Here is a 19,835-nt window from a genome sequence, read left to right as displayed (position 1 = left end):
CAGAGCAGCTACACATGGTAAGACACACACACACACACACACACACACCCACACACACACACACACACACACACACACACACACACACACACGCACGTCGGTGTAACTAGAAAATGGAACACAGACGCAAAAAAGTCTTCATTATTCTGTATGATGAAATCATGAATTCTCATCACTAAGTAAAGCTCAGAGAATTTCCTGTAGAACAGAATTTTAACTACTTGATCATCAGCTCTTAGTATTATAATTAGTTATACCATCGGAGATCCATATATACCATACATACATAAAGGCAAGGCGAACACTAAAACGTGGAACGAAAGCAAAAATATCCCTTTGTAGATTACTATGAATGAGTGAGAACCAAATCAGTGAAAGTAACCCTACTGCTATTATATCCTTCCTGAAAACTCTAGCAAATACTAGACAACCTACTTAACTGGTTAAAGAACCTTTTAGGAAGTGCCCATTGAAGGAATTCATGCTGAATTAGATGAATTTTATATTTTGAGCCAAGCCAAGAATTGCAACTCAGTTGCTCCTTTGCGACAAGCAGACACGTACAAATCTGAAATATGAGCACTAAAGCTGATTCATATACATCTGCCCATTTACTTAATCTTCATTATTTAGTTAAAGCTTTCCATTTAGGCAACACTTCATTTCTCAGCTTATTTCGCAACAGGAAAAAGTTGCTCTTTTAAACAGATGGCATTAGATTTCCTTCCGTTTCCTTTGTGCTCCATCGTGCAATGTAGAGTCATATTTACAACTATGTTTTCTTGTATATCAGAAATACTCTCTCCAGTTAGTAATGCCAACTCTTTCCCTTCTGTCATAATGTATCGTGTGAAAATGCTGAGTACTAAACTAAACAAAAAGCTTAGTAAAAGCTTATTTAGACAGGTAGTGATTAAGCCTTTGGAGCCACAAGAGGGCTTTTAATTTAAAAGGCTTGAGCAGGAAGTATGGGTATCATTAGGAGCGTCTCAAAAACTGCAAAACAGAAGTGTCTGAAAATAATTAGGAGACTGAAACAAAGTTCCTTCTGCAAAAGAACCTTAGGTTTGGCATGACTACGCTGCTGTAGGTACACATTTATTTATTTTTTTCACAGCAAATGCTAATCCTGATTATACTAGCACTTATTTTAAAGTATTCTGAACTTTTATAACTATTCAGTCGTTACATCCTGTTTCATTGGTTGGACAACTCAGGATTTTGTGTACCTTATTGTAAAGTGTTACCAAAATAACAGCCGATATGGCGGTTGAATAAAAGCAATAAAAGCACAAGCGTTGTTGAAAGCACCCACACACCCCCACAAAAATGAAGAGGAGTCAGAAGGCTGAGGGACTAGCTCTTCACTGATATTGATTGGATATACACGTATTTCATGTATTGCAGCATGTGGGTGATGGAACTGGTGTACTTTGCTGAGGATGTTAGCACATTCTTACTAAAAGGAGTCTAGCATCACGGGGGGAAAAAGGCTTTTATATCTGTACATACGATCTATCACAACGTTTGATTCTTTTAATAAACAACTACAGGGGTACAGGATCACCACAATCTCATTCCATCAAAAGGCCCGCATCCCTCGCTCCATCGCTGATTCAGACGTCCAGTCTGCCCTGCACAGCGCAGCACAGTCGCATTTCTAGGCCAGTCTCTACTGTGATCAGCAAAAACCCCTTAAATAAAACAAAACAGGCAAGCAAACAAACAAATAGCACTCCCCTCCCTTCTCTTTTCTCTTCTGCTCTCCTCCCCAGCTGGCAGCGAGTGCCAGAGAGGGGAACGGGCGAGCTGATACGGGGCTGAGCCCTGGCAGGGCCTCTGACAATGACCATATGGATCACAGGGGCACGACAGCCTCGGCTTCCAGCAGGACACACACCTCCACACACAGGATCTGCCGCTTCGGGCTACTGCACCTGTAACGCTACACTAAAGCCTCTACATACATCACATAGCTGTAGAGGGGTTGCGCTAATGAGTAAACCACTTGATGAGCTTAAATCTGTGTTGGCAGAAGACACAAGAAATTTCTCTGATTCCAGCGTTTCACACAGAACCTCCATGTTGAAAGAGTACGAGCTGATTCAGCTTGGTAACGCAGCAAACGGGGGAAAAAAGAAAAAACAACAACAACCGAGTAGAGGCTTTTAAGAGAGGTGTAGGAGGTGGGATTAAACACAGTTCAGCTTTTGGGTCACAGGTATAGCCGCGCTATATCACAGGTCTTCAGCTCCTATAATGGTGGCTGGCTTGTCAAAGTCTCCACAATTTGCTGACGTCAATGTCTGACTAGCCATTTCTCCGACGCTCTGTGGTTACCCTCTTTAACAGCATAAAAAAAAGGCTAACTTTTGTCAAAGTGCACATAAATATTGCAGTACGCCTTGTTTCCCTTGTAATGTAGTGCATTTCCCATGGTTCACTGTTCTCTCTTTACCCTCACACCGCATGGGTACAGAACACTGTGTTTTTGGGAAAAGGTTGGGGGTGTGTGCTTATAGTCTATGTGTATATAGTTGTATGAAACAGTCTGTCTGTTACAGCCTGTAGCAGTGTTTTTAATCCATTGTTTTCAATCCAGTGGAAAGATCAGTGTAAACTGTCAAATACCACAGCTGCAAGTACAAAAGAATAGTAACCAAACATCTATGCACCATTTCAGTAGCAGAAACATGTTCATCGACATTTTTTTCTCCTATCCTATGTTGTCATGCTGCCAAGTGAGCATGCCAGGGTGAAATATTAAGACACTAAAACACCGCTAAGAGGCAGCAGCTGCTGCTCCTTGAAATGTGCAACAAGCTTGGTGCAACAAATCGTGGACCTGGAATGCTGAATTTGCACGTTTGTATCGCAGTTTTCAATATACTGGATGATAACACACAATAACATCCTTGAGCAATGTCACGCAGTGCCTTAACATGTTGGAACATCGTAGCAGTTCCGAGATTATGAAGAAGCAATTTCTTTGTTCTACTTCTTGAGTCTTTACTTTGTAGGAAATTCTAGTGGTTTTTTTTTATTGATTGCAAAACAAATAGAAATATAAAAAAATACAGTTGAGAAAAATCAGTCAATACTAATAGTTAAATTAACAATTTAGCTATCTGCCAATGCTGGCGCTTTTTGTTTGCATTGTTTTTGCTGTAGTTAATCTACCTTTTGGTCTGCGGAAGCACAGAATTCTTCATTTAGCTCCCTAGCAAACTATAAAAATATATGAAGCATAGCAATGATGTCAGACAACAGATACAGATTGGCGAGTACCACATTTTAAATGTGATCTTATTTGAAAATAAACTCAGCCAATAGGAAGCACTGAATCTTTCATATCTCCTGTTGATTTCATATTTTGCGGTTTGGCTAGATGGTTTAATATACGCGTTCACTTGCACTGAACTGATCGCTGTAATGCAGTAATTTGGGTAGGAAAATGTAAAACATTTCACCTCCTGCATGGTTAAAGCAGGCAAATCAGTTTGAGGAAAAAGGTTTTGAAACCTTCTACATTGATTACTCCAAATATGTGATTTAATTTTCACTTAACTCATGAGTGAGTGAGAATCTCCTTCCTACAAACATTTTTCTGCTTATCTGTATTTCAGGGATGCCTGATTGAACAGCCTTGCTCAGGTCATGCCAGTCTCCATTAGGTTAAAATAACCGATTTTTGTTATTTTAAAACATGAATTTTCTTCTTTGTGTGTTCCCTTGTGTTCTCGTATTGGTCGTTGTCTCTGAGTCTCTGAGTTAGCAAAACAGTCCCAAACCATGGTGCCCCCTCTCCTGTAAGTCCAGGTGTTTTTTTTCTTGTAGTGGACACATAAACAAATATAAAGTTGTAGGCATTTCTGCAGGTGTTTTAACGTTACTCTCGGGTTCTTTTTCACCGCTTTCACGCTTGCATGTTGTGCTCTTGGTGTGATCTTTGCAGGACGCCCACACTAGGGAGAGTAGCAAGAGCTCTGAATTTGCTCCATTTGTAGGCATGTAGATTTATGATGAACACTGAGGTATAGAAACACTTTTGTAGCTGTTCCAGCTGCCTGAATCTTAATGACTACCACACCGATAGCAACAAATAGTCTCAGGGTTTAGGTTAGGTTCTGGTTGACATCTACTCGTTTTTTGTTTTTTTTTTAAATCAGAAAAAACTGTAGTGCCAAAACATATGAGAAATGTTCTAGGCTGTGAATATTTGTCTAATTTAGGTTGTAGCTAAGCCAAAACCCAATTCTTTTAAGCCACACCGCCAATCTCATCTCATTCAACAGCTGAGCTTTTGGGTTCACTTACTTTTCCAGCTTGGACTTTAAGTAATTACTCGATACAGTCGAGACAGAAACTGTGTAAGCGTTCTTCATTTAGCGCGTTAGTCCATAGTTAAGACTTACATAAAGATCAGATCACATACATCCTGATAACTCTAAACTTTTTCCTGAAAAATGCAAGCTGTGACTCCAATTGTGTGACGTTACAATGAAAAGCAAACGCATTAGAAAAAAACAAAAAACCAACCGAAACTGAGCCCTTGTTTACAGCAGGTTCCGAAACGCTTCACAAGGTTAAAATGAACACAGGACCTGAGCTACACATTGAAAGATTTCAGAGAGTAATTACCAGTACACTATATCTGCCTGTTTCTGCCTCCTACTAAATTTAAAATGCTGCTTGGGGTGAGTGTGGGAGAGAGGGAGGAACAGGCTAGGAACGAAAGGTCTTCAGATGAAATGTTAATTCAACACTGACGCTAAAGAGCGATGTCTAAAAGCACTGACACTGTAGGGTGGCAGCAGACAAGCAAATAAGTGGGCTTTTATAGTTTTATCGGTACATGATACTGATTCATAAGGGTTTAAACTATAAAACATAATAAAGCTTGGAATAAAACACAGAACACAAATGTTAAAACCTGGAAAACAATAAAAAATAGATACAGACTTGAATGAAGTCATCCAAAGTTGATGATGGCACTTTTTCTTGCTAGGTTAGGAATCTGTGTTTCAGACTCAGATATCAGACCAAGAAAGATGCAAAACTACTTCTACTGCAAACCTTTTTCAAAAAGATTTGGGGCGTTGTGTAAAGTGTAAATAAAAATAGAATGATTCTCAAAGATTTAAACCCTATATTTATTTGAAAGTAGTAGATGATAAGAGATAAAAAATGATCAATTTTGTTGTTTTCTGAAAAATGCATATCTTTGGTTTGAATTTGATACCAGCAACATATTTATAAACAGCTGCATCATGGGTAATAAAAGACAAAACTCACATGTAAATTTGCTTAAAATTTCAGGTTATTAGATAAGAATTTTGAGTTGGGGGTCTCAACATAACTCAAGCATTAGACATAATAATATGAAATTGAGAAAATAACTTGAAATTTTAGGTTATTAATCCATTACTTTAAGAAAAGTACCTGAATTTTTTCTCTTACGGATGGCATTCTTTTTCCAATAGTAGAAAAAAGCTGAATTAAAATGTGAAATTTGTTTTGTGGATGATGGATGATGGAGAAAAGAGTGAATGCTTTTGATCAGTAAACATTTCAAAAATCAGTACTGGTAATGGGGGGCATTAGGGCTAAAAGCTGGAGTAGTTTCCATATCCTTTAAGGCACCTTTAATGAAGAACAATATATACCAGCATTAGAGCATCTAATGCTGCCATCCAGCCATCCTTATTTTACCAAGACAATGTCAGACATTGTTATCACATGCTAGAGCAACATGGCTCTGTAGACTGCTATTATTCACCTTCTAGAGTTGTCTCAACCTCAACCTTTATAAATTTGCTTCTTGCATCATACTGAAAATAAGTTTGCATTTAAAATAAAAACAGATAAAAGAAAATGTTGCAGTTTGAAATTCATGTTACCTTTGTACTAATTTCTAATGAAATATATAGTTTAAATTATTAATTGCAAAACGTCACAACTTGCACTCCTGCAGGTGCAATGATGAAAAATGCCATCCATCATGCATTAACATTCACACCAAATTTCTAAGGAAACACATGGACATAGTGAATGCTGTTTCATCCAGATTACACACTGCTTTTCTTTTTCCTAGACAAGCTCATAGATAAACCCCTCCTTGATCTGATGAGGAAAATTCCAAGCCTTAGACTAAGCCTTTCGAGATCACAGTTAGAGGATCCAGCTCAAGACCTCTGGACGTGGAGCACACGCAAATCCCATCCGTTAATGCTCTCTGGGTTGCTGTCACAATAATGGCAAATCAAATCAGACTGAACAAAATCTCATCAGACAGATGTAGAAACCAATGATACCGATAAATCAATGCGACTGTAAAAAGACGCACGAACGCACACATGCACAAATTTCAGATTGAGGCCTGAAAGCTCCCAAGTCGTAATCACCTATGGGAGTGTTTGGCATGGAACGCCCACCACGTCTGTGCATTCTTTTAAAATGCCACAACCACTACAGAGACATGTTATAAACAACAGGTCTGGCAAAGCGTTCTGGACTAAATCTTGATGCTAATAAATAAAGTAAAATCCAATTAATATTTAAAGCTAATCATAGCCACGGAGTTGGAGAACACACAAAGACAGATTGAAGCCCGCAGGGGGAAGAAGGAGCTTTCTGACTGATGCTCCCAGTAGACTGAGGTCTCTATTTTTCTCAGATTTAAATTCAAAAGCTCTTGTTTTAAAGAATGTTCTTATAATCCCAGCAGAAATCATCCATAATTAAACTAGCAAGCTCATGACAAAAGCAACACAATCATTCCCTAAATAGATGACAGAGGTGGGGTTGCCTGATAATTTCCTCACATATGCATGAAATGTTCATGGCTACAGGAGCCATTTAAAAATGTCAATGATCCAGCTATAAAAAGCCAGCTCATACAATTCTCAATGACTGTGCAAGGTTATTACTTTTTATGCTAGCATGCCCAAAACATGAGTTGTTATGAAAGCTATAAGCTACAAGGATGTTGGGCGTGTGTGTTACTGCCCTGCTCTCTCTGGCTGTGTTATAGGTAGTGGGGGAGGGGGAACGTTCACTTTTCCCTAGCTAGGATGAGCAACGGTGAGGAGGGCCAGGAGGGCGGGGGTTATGGTGGGTGTGCATTTCTACCCATGCCGTGCTATAGCTCGTTCATGGGATGGGAAGCGCATATATGTAGGCCATTCACATGCCTGTTTTAAGAGATGGAGGGACAGATGCTTGTCCACAGTGTCAGTGCCTCTCCTGCTTCTCTCTCTGACAGCACCACCAACTGCCTCCTCTTACATAATCCCCTCCCCCTTCTTCAGGGCTGCTGCCTGCATTTATTGGCTTATTTCTCTCTTTTTTAACCTTTGCATTTTTACCCCACTAACCCCCGCTGCATGCCCTATTCCCTGACTCATTATCCGCAATTCCGCTATTTTTATTCCAGTGAAGAAATGTAAGAAATGTAGACACTCGTATATTCAAGCCATGAATGCCGGGTTGGATACGCTTTTTTGCAGAGTTTTTATGCTGGTATGTATTCACACGACAGAACGAGAGAGCAGGGATCCTTCGAAAGGATAGCACAAGCCAGGATTCGACTGAGGGGTTTATCCATTAATGGTGCTGTTTCAACAGGATAAGATCACTACATGAATCACGATGCAGTCGAAAGAGATTTTTCATCAAGCAGATGCTAATTTGCTCCTGTTGTAAGTTGAATATTGAACAAATACGCTGGAAAACCAGGGGGTAACACTGACGGAGAGTAAAATTCTCCATGTAAGGAATAAATGCTTACATAATCACATCTGCTTTGAGCTTTCAAATGTGTGAAACATGAAATACGCATGACTGATCTGGATGTGGCTGTAATGGAATAGATTTAAATGGATCATGCACAAGACAGAGAGAATGTCCATTTTCTTTTTTTCGCCTCCTCAAAGCTAAAGCCTCTCCTCCATGTAGTAATCTGCTAATATCAACCAGGTTGCAGCTCATACGAGGGCTCAGCTCAGGAGGAGCTTTCTCCACTGTGCTGCTGAAATTTCAGCCTCCATTTTCTTCTCACCTTCCTCACTTCTTCCTATTCTTCTTCCAAAACCAGGCTCAGACACAACAGGGGGTGAAATACAAATAATGCAGTGGCTTCACTTGCCGCAAACACAGGACTGCACAGGCACATACTTATGCACAGCAAGATCCATTCCTTGAATCTCATGCTCACCGAGCAACCCTTCCCCCACCCAAGCTCAATCTCATGCTCACATACATGCACCTTCCTTAATTAAAGACTGTGCTCCTGAAGCTATTCTGACCTTCCATCAACTGTGATTTACAAATACATGTAAATAAATGGAGGCAACAGACACAAAATGGTGCACATGTAAAGAGGCAGTTTCATTCACACTGTGCGACACATAAAACAGGCAGCATTTAGATTGCGTCTCATTCTCTGTTTGTATTACACAACACAGTCTATTGTGATGCTTTGAAGCACAATGGCCTGCAAAAAATACAGGGACTGGCATCAGAGATGGATTTCATCATCCCTTCCTCCACTCTAAGCTAATTAGACAAAATCTGTTTTTTACATCTAATTTCTTTGAGTCAGCTTGTAATGTCAGGGTTACCGACTAGAGGGCTAATTCACAATAATTGCAAACTGCCTCTCGGTGCTGCTTCCATGAATGAAAATGCACCATTTCTTTGGCCTGTGGTAACTGCATCAGCATAAGCCTTTGACGACACACACACTTGGTGTGTTAAACCTATAAGCATTAGTCATCTGCGCCCAATCCAAAAATGAAGATCATCTACATGCATGTGCCGTGAAGCTAGATCAGCTCTATTCTGCTCTACAATGCGAAATACACAAGCGACAATTAGGAAAGAGAGGGCTTGAGAAGAATATTAAATCTGAATTTTCTTCCTTAAACCGACAGCTTCAGCTGGCACATGATCATTTCTGTTTTACTATGGCAACAGCCCCTCTGATCTCCCTCGTCAGGTCCCACGAGCCTGAGCTATGTAACAGAGTGAGGAAGAGGAGTTACCTGGTCATACCACTCCCGGTTGGTGCAGGTGCACTCGGGCCACCATCCTCCTTGTCCACTGGAGTTGTTGCCATTTACTTTGGGGCCACCCTTGGATTGGCCCTTTGGGTTGGGGCCTCCAGGGCCCCCACCAGACATAACCTTGCCCTTACTTCTCCCTAAAGTGCCCCCTCCTCCTCCCATGCTTCCACCTCCCCCTGAGGCTGGAGGGGGTAAGGTCTGGCCTCCACCATACCCAGGTGGGTATCCATAGGGCTCGGCCTGCCAGTCTCCTCCATACGACGGGGCGTCCATCCTACGCAGGGCAGCCATACGGGTCACCTCATAACATTCTGGGCACTTGCAGCAGTGGTGGTGTTTGTGCATGCTGGCTGTGCTGGCTGGGCTGACGCTGAGATGAGCGGCGTGGCACTCTGTCTCTGCTGCCTCCTCAGATCTCACACAGCACGCTGTGATCGGCTCACAGAGCGCTAATGCCGATGGAAATAACACTAATCACAGGAATTTCTACAGATTTTCCCTTTTCGTCAAATCCTGTCACTCTCCAGTTTATTCCTTCCGGACGCAGAAAAAAAAAAACGGACTGAGAGGGATGGGAAGCAGCGACAGGAAAACAAAAATACAAAATGGGCACGTAGTCTTTGTCCTCTTGACGTTGAAGATCAAAGGAAATATTTAAAATATTGTATACCGCCACACAATCAGAGACCAGCCCTGATGATAGAAATTTCCTCTTGCTTCTCTTGGTTCACAGTGATACGCATATAAATTCATAGATATATAGATATTTTTTGTTTATATATCATATATATTTACACACACAAATACATATAAAAATATTAATATAAACAGACAAGCACAGATACAGATATGTACAAGGATAAATGTATATATATATAAATATCTATATGCGTGTGTACAAATATATATATATAGATATATAAACAATATGTATAAATAAATGATATCCGCAGATGAAAATCTTCAGTTAATTCTTGGTATCTTCCTGTTCTTGTCAAAATCTCACGGCTTTTTTTTTCCTCCTGCGTTGAAAATCGTTGTCTTTCGCTCTCTGTCTCTTTTCTCAGCCTGCAGAGAGGAGCTGAGCACTGGATTGCCTCTCAGCCAGCTTGCCCTAGATGTGGATTATTCAGAGGGATGTGAGCTAGCAAGAGCGAGATAGTGAGAGAGAGATATAGAGCAAGAGAGAAAGAGAGAGAGGGAAGCAGGAAGGGACGGAGGGGGTGGGGAGGGGGAGATATGTAGCAGCATCCCTCTAGCACCTCAGCCCTGACAGCCACAGCCAATCAACTTGCAGCGCCGCCATCAGCAGCAGCAGCAGCACCAACAGGACTGAGCGCTTCAGTAGCTGCTCTTAAAGGGACCGCAGCACCCAAATCTCGCTGCTTCCTGCCTTGAGTGAAAAGGCACTTCTTCGCTAATCAAAACACAATAAAACATTGTGTGTGTTTTTTTTCCTCTTAATATTTTAAAGAGAAAAAGGTCAGGAAGTCATAGTCTGCAATCTGCCAATGCAGTACTCAGCCTCTGATCCGCAAATTCTGAGTCTAATCCATGTTTTCATCAGACCAATGCAGCTGAAATCCAACTTGCAATGAGCACCCCTGTCATTCTGATCACTGGTCATCTCCACGGTCATCCTTAGTTCAGCTGCAGCCTGAACAGCTTTCTTGTGCTAGTAATTGTCAACCTCAGGCTCTGTGTCACAGTACACATCTGTAAATACTCTTGCAGTGGAAGTAGGTGCAGGAGATGAAAATCCCTTTTCTCCTCAATATCATGGCTCTCAGCAGAGGATGCATTCGAATCACGCTGCATTACTTTAAAGCGTTCTTTCGTTTCAAAGCGGCACCGCTGTTGCATTATTTTAATGGCAAGTCCTGCGCGTGTGCAGGACTGGGTCAAAAATAAGCACGGCGAGGGAAAAAGTGCACTCCTGATGCCTCGTATAAGAACCATAGGGGAATTATTTCATGTTCACAATGATGACATCAACACATGTGTACGAAACCAACACGATTACACGCTCGGGCTTTCAAGTGGGTGGAGGAAGAGATTGAGAGTGAGAATGTGTGAGCGGAAAAAAACCCCACTATATGGCTTTCATGTATCTGTGGCAGTTATATTTTCAGTAATGCGATAGGACTGCTTGTGAGCCATTTTAAATGCTTGTGAACTCGTGGACTGATCACAGCTAGATACAAAACATCCTGACACTGAGGGTGAAGGGTTTTTTTAGTGAACTGAGAGGGAATGTTACAGTGTCGCCATTAAAGCCCTGTATACATGCATTATTAATGAAATGTGACGGGGAACAGAGCTGGGTGTGTCTGCATGGGGGAGAGGGTATATTTATACATAGTCTGCATGTTACAGTGCATATACATTAAAGCAAGAAGCCTCAATATTGCCATATTGAAAATCTGACATATATAAATGCCTATCCGTGCAACCTTCCCGTTAAACTGAGCAGGACTTTGAGGGCAAACTGGATTGTGTTGCAGCCCTACCAGGAGGCACACACAGCAGGCTCAGGCTCACTTAATTACATGCAAGAGTAACTCACTTCATTATAATGATATCCTCTCACTCTAACCTGCAGAGATTTTCATTTTCAAGCAAAGAGCAAAAAGAGGCATTTTTAAACAGATGCTGGAAACCACTGTATGAGTTACATCGTAGGATGTGCAGCCACATATGCCGCTGAATTGAATTAGAGCGGCGAGGCGGGGCTTTGAAGCAGCAGCCTGGAAGACCAATGTAAGCATATCGATCACACCACACATGACAGATCACATGTTGCAAGCATCCTTTCCTAAAGCCCCTTTCTCCTGTCTCTTATAAACTGTCCACACTGGATTTACCAGTCAGTGCAATCATGGGGTGTGCAGTAAGAAGCTACCTTTATACATACATATATAAAGGTAGGTATGGGCAGGACAAGAAAAGAATAACCACAGATTGGTAATCGTCCACATACAAACACATGAACAGGTGTGACCAGTTCACATATGCAGACAAATCTTAGTACCTCAAAGAAAAGGAAACTGTTTCAGTTCCATATTATAGATGGGAAATACAATTTAAGAGCTGCTTTTCTGTACAGTTCAGTACAGAATACAGAATTAATACAGGAAAATGATTTTGCATGAATTAAATTGTACTGGGCAAGAAATGTCTTGATGGATAAAGCACTGTCTGTACTGATTGTTTAAAGTTTATAAATGGAGGATAACGGACACATTAGTGAATATAGTGTAATCAAATACCATTGCCCTGGATTAAATGCAGCTTTTGCAAAGAGTATGTTTGCAGAAGATGGCCTCGCCTCCCTCAGCCTGGTTCTGCCGGAGGTTTCTTCCTGTTAAACGGGAGTTTTTCCTTCCCACTGTTGCCAAGTGCTTGCTTATTCTTTACCTTACAATATAAAGCCCCTTGAGGCAACTGTTGCTGTGAACTGGTGCTATATAAATAAAATTGAATTGAACTGAATTAAATGTGTCCAGAGTGTGTAAGAAAATCCTTGTTAATATTGTGTTCAGGCAAACAGCATTAGGTGATTTATGGCTAAAACTAAGACTGCGACCTCTGACCCTCTGCTTGAGTTATGACACACGGGAGGAGCACATAATTTGCTTTTTGAACAGAGATGCTTCATTTCAGCTTTCGGCACCCCCGACACAATCAGCTCAGCAGCAGCCTTCACAGCTCTCTTATTACATGAACCCACCTGGACACCCTGTAACAAACACACGCTATCATAACGAGCATTACAACCCCCCCTCCCAGCCACTGCACGGACCATCTATTGAACTTTTCAGTCATTTCTAGGCATTTCTCAGAGAAGCTGTGTAACTGCTCCTTCGTCACCTGACCGGATTTAGCACCATAAAAGGACAATCGGTAGTGAGGCAGTCTTAAAGAGGCAGCTCCCAATCAACACATAATAAGATCTTGTACTGTAGCCTTAACCAACTGTAATAGGGGATGAAGAAACAAGTCTCTAGGGTATCATTACATCCACTGAAAGGAATTCCCAGATTATAGAAGAATATGTGAGATATATATTTCACTGACAGGTGATGTGTTGATGGGAGGCAAGTAATTCGCACAGGATGAGAAGACAGCAAGTCAGTCAGTCTAATTCAAATGAGTGAGATCATTTAGATTCGCCACAATGCTCTCCCAGCATTTCAGAAGCAGAAAACTGAGGCTACATGCCTAAGACTCCTATTAATAGGCCTTAGTGGCAGAGAACAGCTGCTCCACCACACACATGAAACTCCAACTGATGGAATAATGAGAGAGAGAAGCATACACATGGAGATAAATGAAGGAGACAGGAAAAGAGGAGTGTGAGAGATTTTATCAGAGCTGCAAGGATAAGGAACAGTGTTTATGCAGATTTCGTACACGCATAAAGAAGAGGCAGGAAAAAGAGCAATAAGAAAAGGGGGGGTTGGTTCAAGTAGGAGGTTATAGGATCAGGTGAAAGTAGCTGATAAAATGTGATGAAGGTGGTTGAGGTCCACTGCAGATGCCGTAACAGAGGAGAAACCGAGCTAAGGTGCCCTGTGTGTGGGCAGAAATGCGATGACTAGAGGGGGCATTACTGAAGCATGGTGCTGAACAGAAGGGGAAGTAAAAATAGAGAGAAGAAAAACAGAGAGATGCTGAGAAAACAACAAAGTGCTTATGCATCCGTGAGTGCATGGGAATGCAAAATAAACTGTGTAATTACCCATCCACCTTGCCACAGAGTGCAACGCTTCTGAAATCACTGTGCTTGCTGAGTGTGCATCATCACGAATGTGCTCAAAGCATGTACGGCGTGACAGCAGAAGAGAGCGAGATGGAGGGAGAGAGGAGAAAGAAAACAAAGACGCAAATTAAAAGAGGAATGAAAAAGACGGGATAAAACATAGAGAAGAGCGAGGGGAGAGATAGATATAGAGAGAAAGAGAGTCAGAGCAGTCTGTAGGGATGCAGGCGGGGGAGGAATGTGGTTTCCATGGCAACCCGCGGAAGGCTGAGCTCTGGGTGTCCGTTCCAGCTCTGCACTGCACCGGCCCTCGCCTCTCAGCCGCCTTGCTGTCTCTCTCCAGCCTCCCCCACTATAGCTTTCTCTTTACACCCCCATTCTCTCCCTTACAGTCCCTCCCTTCCCCTGCGCCTCCTCATCTCCCTCCTTCATGTGAAAGAGGGAGTCTCACACACACACACACACACACACACACGCAGCCAGCTCCATATTATCCATACCAGAATCAACCTGTGCTGTCACTGTTTTATTATGCAGGCATTATCATACAAGCACAATGAATCCATGTGCTCGCAGCCACAGCCTGCATCACCTCATCTTTTACCCGGTCCAAGTCCACTAATCCAAACACCCCCCTCACATACACCCACACACACACACACCTACTGCACTAGTTCTGGGCTTAGCTCAAAAGCCAACGCCTGCAGCCACTGTGCTGCCATGTGCCTCTGGCCGTGCTGTAATGGGGAAATGCGTGTGAACACGGCGGCCTTTAAAAGCACTGAAGAACATGGCAGCCTACTGAGACATATCTCTCACATGAAAGATGAGGACTGAGCATGTTGCTCGTGTAAGCATCAGATGAGCCACAATCCTTTAAAGAGACCGCTTGGCATTTGGAGAAGCATCATTTTGGTATCACTTTGGCAAGAAGCTTATCTGCTGTCTTGCCAAAAGTTACAGCACAATAAAACAAGAGGTGCCAGGTAATTAGCTTCTTTTAGCAGGACTGAAAACAGCACATTTAATTTTTTCTATCCAAACAAAAATCAAAATCCACACAATGTAGTTTTTACAATTTTTTTCACTTGGAGATCAAACAAAGAGGTGTTAATCTGTGAAATTTATACATGTTGGTAATATGGATTTTGTGACATTTTGACAAGCGAAGCCAGTTTTTTCCCCACTGTTTCTAGTCCGAAACCAAAGTAAACTTCACATCTAATAGACAGACATGAGGGCGGTATTTGCCTTTTACCTCATAGCAAGCTAGTTAAACAAATAGTACTTTGGGCTTTTGTCTATCTATCTGACAACATGTGCTGCACTTTTGTTAACTCATAAGAAGGACTGACATCCAAGGTTGAGTCATACTCATGCAGCAAAAAAAGTTAAAAAAATAACCCTGTTTATAGTCAGGCTATATGATAAATCAATGCATTTTGTAACTTTTGTCAAGACATGCTCACTTGTTACAGTAAAAGTTGCATGTATACCAAGAGGTCAACAACTGATATTGGTTAAGAAGACACCAGAGCAAATCTTTCTCTGGTGGGAGAAGTTTCACCTCTCACCGTACTGTCTAGAAAATAAAGGACTAAGCAGAGCAATTAAAGATGGCTTTCGGGAACCAGTGAACGTTCTCCAGGAGTCAAATGTTGTCAGGTTAGGGATAGTCCAAACTTAGAGACTGTGGACAAGAAACCAATGACTACATCCTTAAGATGTTGAGCTAACACTGATACAATGAGCTCTATTAAACTGCTGATACCGAAACTGCTGTTTCTATTTGAATGTGTTATAATTATGTTTTGGGAGGGTGACTCTGAGTCCAGTGTTGTGGGACGTGGTGGAAAGAGTATATTAAGAAATGAAGAATGTACAACGGGGCAGATCACGTTACTGAAATCAACCATAAAGTGTTTAAATGAGCTTACTTTGCTTTTTACTGTGAGGTACGGTAGTCTGACATTAAACTGTGTGGGAAAAAAGAACTATCATAGTGAATAACGAGTGACTAAGAAAACGCTGATTCAGGGACAGCATATATTGCACAGTCTTAAATTACTTATTTAAATCTTTTTAAAACCAGCCCGTAGCTACAGTGAGATCCTCAGCATGGTGAATTATATGACCACATATTTTAGGCCTTTAAGTGTTTTATGATATACTATTAACCACGGTGTTCAGTATTACCATAATAAAAAGCTCAATAACTGTCGTGGAAATTTTGTAAGCATCACATCATCAGCGTCACAGTATCGTCTTTCTGACGTTTAATGGGATCATTGAGCAAAAGTTGAGTTCATGACAGTCCATGGAAGCAAATCTTTGCTTTGCGTAACTCACCTTTGGCACGTCGACATGAGAACGAGCCACCAAACCAGAAACTCGCTCCACTTTTTGAGGGCTGCTCCTGCTGGTCACTCGGACCCGGGACACACTCTGTCCCTCTTGATCCTGCAGGGGACACACATAGTATTTGTTTTTCAGACAAGTAACGTAAAAATATTGTCTTGCAATAACATGGACACGCTTGTGGATACCAGAAAAGATAATCATATACATTAATTTTCAAATGGCATTAAGTATATAGGTAAATGATGCTCTTCTGCATAATTTGTTAAAGCAGTCTGGTCAATCTCCACTGACCTCTGACATCAACAATGCACTTTCTCCCAGAGAACTGCTGCTCACTGGATATTTTCTCTTTTTTGGACCATTTTCTGTAAAAACCTAGAGATGTCTGGGAAAATCCCAGTAGACCAGCAGTTTCTGAAATTGCTAGACTAGCCCGCCCAGCAACAACAACCATGACACATTCAGAGTCACTTAAAATCACTTTTCTTGTCCGTTCTGATGCTCAGGTTGAACTTGAGCAGGTCATCGTGACCATGTCTACATTTCTAAATGCACTGAGTTGCTGCCATGTTGGCTGACTAGAGATTTGTGTTAGCAAGAAGTTGAACAGACATGTCTAACAAAGATAGTGAGTTTTGTTGAATATATTATTATTGTCATTCATAATAAATCCTATGAAAAAGATGTGTAATATGTTATACAGATTTACAAACTGTAGTACTAATTTAACCAACAGTAAATGCTAAATATGAAAAAAATCACTCTGAAATCTTTTTGAAAACAATTGCAGAACTCAAAATTTTGAAGTGTGCATCTATTTTTTAAACAAAGTATTATGTTTTCTGTATTAGGTATTCGGAGTAGATTACATGTCTTGTAATCCAAACATAACATTACTGATCCTAAACATGACATTAACTGCATTTGTAAATAATCTGACAACACCAACAGAGCTAGGATGAACAAGCTAGCTTAGTTTAGCATAAAGAGCTAACAGCTAATCTAGCTATGTCTCAAGTATAAATTTATCAGCCTACCAGCACCTCTACAGTTTACCAATACAGTATATACTTTTTTTTTTACCTTTTTAAATTATTTAGTCTGTCAAAGACGCTTCCTGAACCCTAAGCAGGACTTCTGACAGACATTTAACAATACCAGGCTAGCTATTTTCCAAGTCTTCAGGGTTTATGCTAAAAAAAAATAGTCACCTACTAGCTCTTGTATCATAAAGAGAAATGAGCACATGTATCCTATTAGTGTTCTTAGATTTCTGCAAGGAAATAAGTTTGCTTATTTAAAATTTTTTATGTAATAATTTTAAATACTTTTTAAATTTAAAAACCAGTCAGGAGTGACTCCCAATCTTGTGAAATAACATTGTGTTGAAGAGAGAGAGTAGCTTTGGAAAATCAGAAAGTTAAGAAAAAAATGCAGCACAGCACTGTTTGTTGTAAAAAGGGCGCAAGACACAAGACAGCCAAAGTTTAGCAAATATATTATATGAGGAAACTAAACACAGTGTCCTAAGCCTGGAAATAGACTGAATAAAGACCCTTAACTGACAGCAGAGGGCAGCCTTTAGAGCAGGCCATCACCTGTGCAAATCTGCAACCACGTGTTTCCACCAATTTTTCAAATTCGTTTTCAAATAAAAGCTCTTAACTTTCTCCCGATGGCTTTAAATTAAAATGAAAGCTCCTCTTTTGCTCAAGTTGAAAAGATAGTATATATACACCCACACCCTGAAGCATGCGGGCAGCTGTACCTGGCATCTATGTAACCAACAGGAAGAGAGTTGGAAGGCAAAATTCAACCATCAGAATTACATCAATGTGAAGTTTGCAGTCTTTTCACAACATTTTCTTTACATTAGTGAGGCTCAGTGAGTGTGTCCTTTGATGGCACCTTCTCCACATTTAGGACAGGCAGGTCAGCTGACACTGGCAGACAGTGCAGCTGTAGCCCCTTCTAATGCTGGAAGCTAACAGTATGCCTTTTGCACAGCACTCATAGCCAGACATCTGCAAATTGGTGCAGTCATTCAATTAATTACTTCAAGTCCTATAACACTGGGAATTCATGATATATTTAAATTCTATTCTTTTGATATTTCATGATTATATTCCAATACAACCAAACTAGTGACATCACACTTAGCTTGGAACCAAAACATTAAATAACCACTATGAAATCAATCACATGAAACTAACTTGTTCTCTTATGGTTTCTTTTATTTATTTTCTAAAGGAGCCATTCTCCACTCTCACCTGCTACTCTGCACCAAATCAGGGAATTTGCAGACTCATTTAGTTTCCCTCCCATCCTCCACTCAGGTGATCGTATGGCTAGAATACTGATGAGCACCTCGTCGGGTGTCCATTAAGCAGCTCTGTTTCTCTCCCTTAAACTTCCCACTATGACTGCTGCATCCTTCCAGCAGCTTCTCTCTTTCCAGGACTGTGCCTATAGGCCTCACAAGCAGCTGGGATCCAGACAGTGAAGGATGGGGGAATGGATCAAGAGGCATGTTGCACTGAATTAGAAGCTGAACAGGGTGGATCACAGATGCACAGAGACGAGCTTAGGATGTTGGACTAAAGTTCAAGCCACAGTCATAATTTATGGTTTAGATCCTCTACCATGGGGAGTGACAAAGTTTGAACACATGGCCCTGCAATAAGCAACAATTTATGCTTGAATAATCCGGTGATTTCAAACCAGGGCTACTTTTTTAACTGCCCAGCAAGGGGGGAGATTGTAAGAAAGCACGGTTAATTTTTAAAAATGACTATTTTTTGGAACAGATGATTGTAAAAGAAAAGGTCTTCTGCTCTGCAGCATCAGTTCAATACAATCAAGTGGATGACAAGTTTAGTGCAGTTCCTCTGTTCAACTGACCAGCCATAATCCAGTTCAGAGTTATAAAAATTTTAAAAAAACCACACTGACATTAAGTGATTGACTTGGGGGAAGGGCTGTTAAGCATAAAGGAATAATGTTAGATTAAACCTTAGTTCCCATGTGAATGTTGAATTACTCTCACCTTCCTTTACATAAACCAAAAGGCACTGAAAAAGTCCTACATGATTTAAAACCACATGAGGATTCATAAAAACAGCATCAATCGAATTATTGGACTGTGGATGAAAGTTATTATTGATCCCATCACACCAAACACAAAGAGCAGCTGGAGTGGATCAGAAATGTGATGACCATCCTGAGAAAAAATCTATGCTTATTTTTAAAATGAGTCATCTAGGAGGTATAGTGTGAGCCATCAGTTGTCATACATAAATCACCGTTTACAATTTAATGTCTTTTCTACAGAGTTGGCTCTTTTTTGGACTGCTTAATTTATTTGTGTAAACCCCATATTGACATATCTCCCTTTTTTTACACTGAAAACTGTGTAACATGGGATCTGGGACAGCACTTAGTAAATAATAAACAGCAAAGAAGCTGCATGAGGCAGCAAATTAATCAGCAGAAAACAATAAACAGAAAAAAGCACTAAAGCTAAATAAACTATGAAGGATCCCCATTTATGGTAAAATGGGTCCTGAGCAAAATTAGGGAATCAGTGTTTCAGTCAGGCAGCTTGGTCGAAGTAAATACTTTATAAAGGTAAATATGGAGATTAAAGA

General features: G+C 40.8%; 1 protein-coding gene across 14 annotated transcripts in view; it reads right to left on the bottom strand.

Moving 5' to 3' along the window:
- dlg3 (discs, large homolog 3 (Drosophila)) overlaps positions 1–19,835 on the bottom strand; it is a 79,188-nt gene that overhangs the window by 46,215 nt on the left and 13,138 nt on the right. For 13 of the 14 annotated variants that reach the window (XM_013908137.1, XM_005723003.2, XM_013908139.1 and 10 more), the window contains exon 1: positions 9,045–9,860. In XM_013908137.1, the coding sequence (XP_013763591.1) occupies positions 9,045–9,410 (366 nt within the window). In that variant the 5' untranslated portion in view covers positions 9,411–9,860. Of the gene's footprint in view, positions 1–9,044; positions 9,861–16,176; positions 16,288–19,835 lie in introns of those variants that run through there. The other variant, XM_013908146.1, reaches the window with a different exon arrangement.

The sequence above is a fragment of the Pundamilia nyererei genome, unplaced genomic scaffold (assembly GCF_000239375.1).
Source record: "Pundamilia nyererei isolate P.nyererei 1_Seehausen unplaced genomic scaffold, PunNye1.0 scaffold00008, whole genome shotgun sequence".
NCBI classification, from domain to species: domain Eukaryota; kingdom Metazoa; phylum Chordata; class Actinopteri; order Cichliformes; family Cichlidae; genus Pundamilia; species Pundamilia nyererei.
This window is presented reverse-complemented; position numbering and strand designations above follow the sequence as displayed.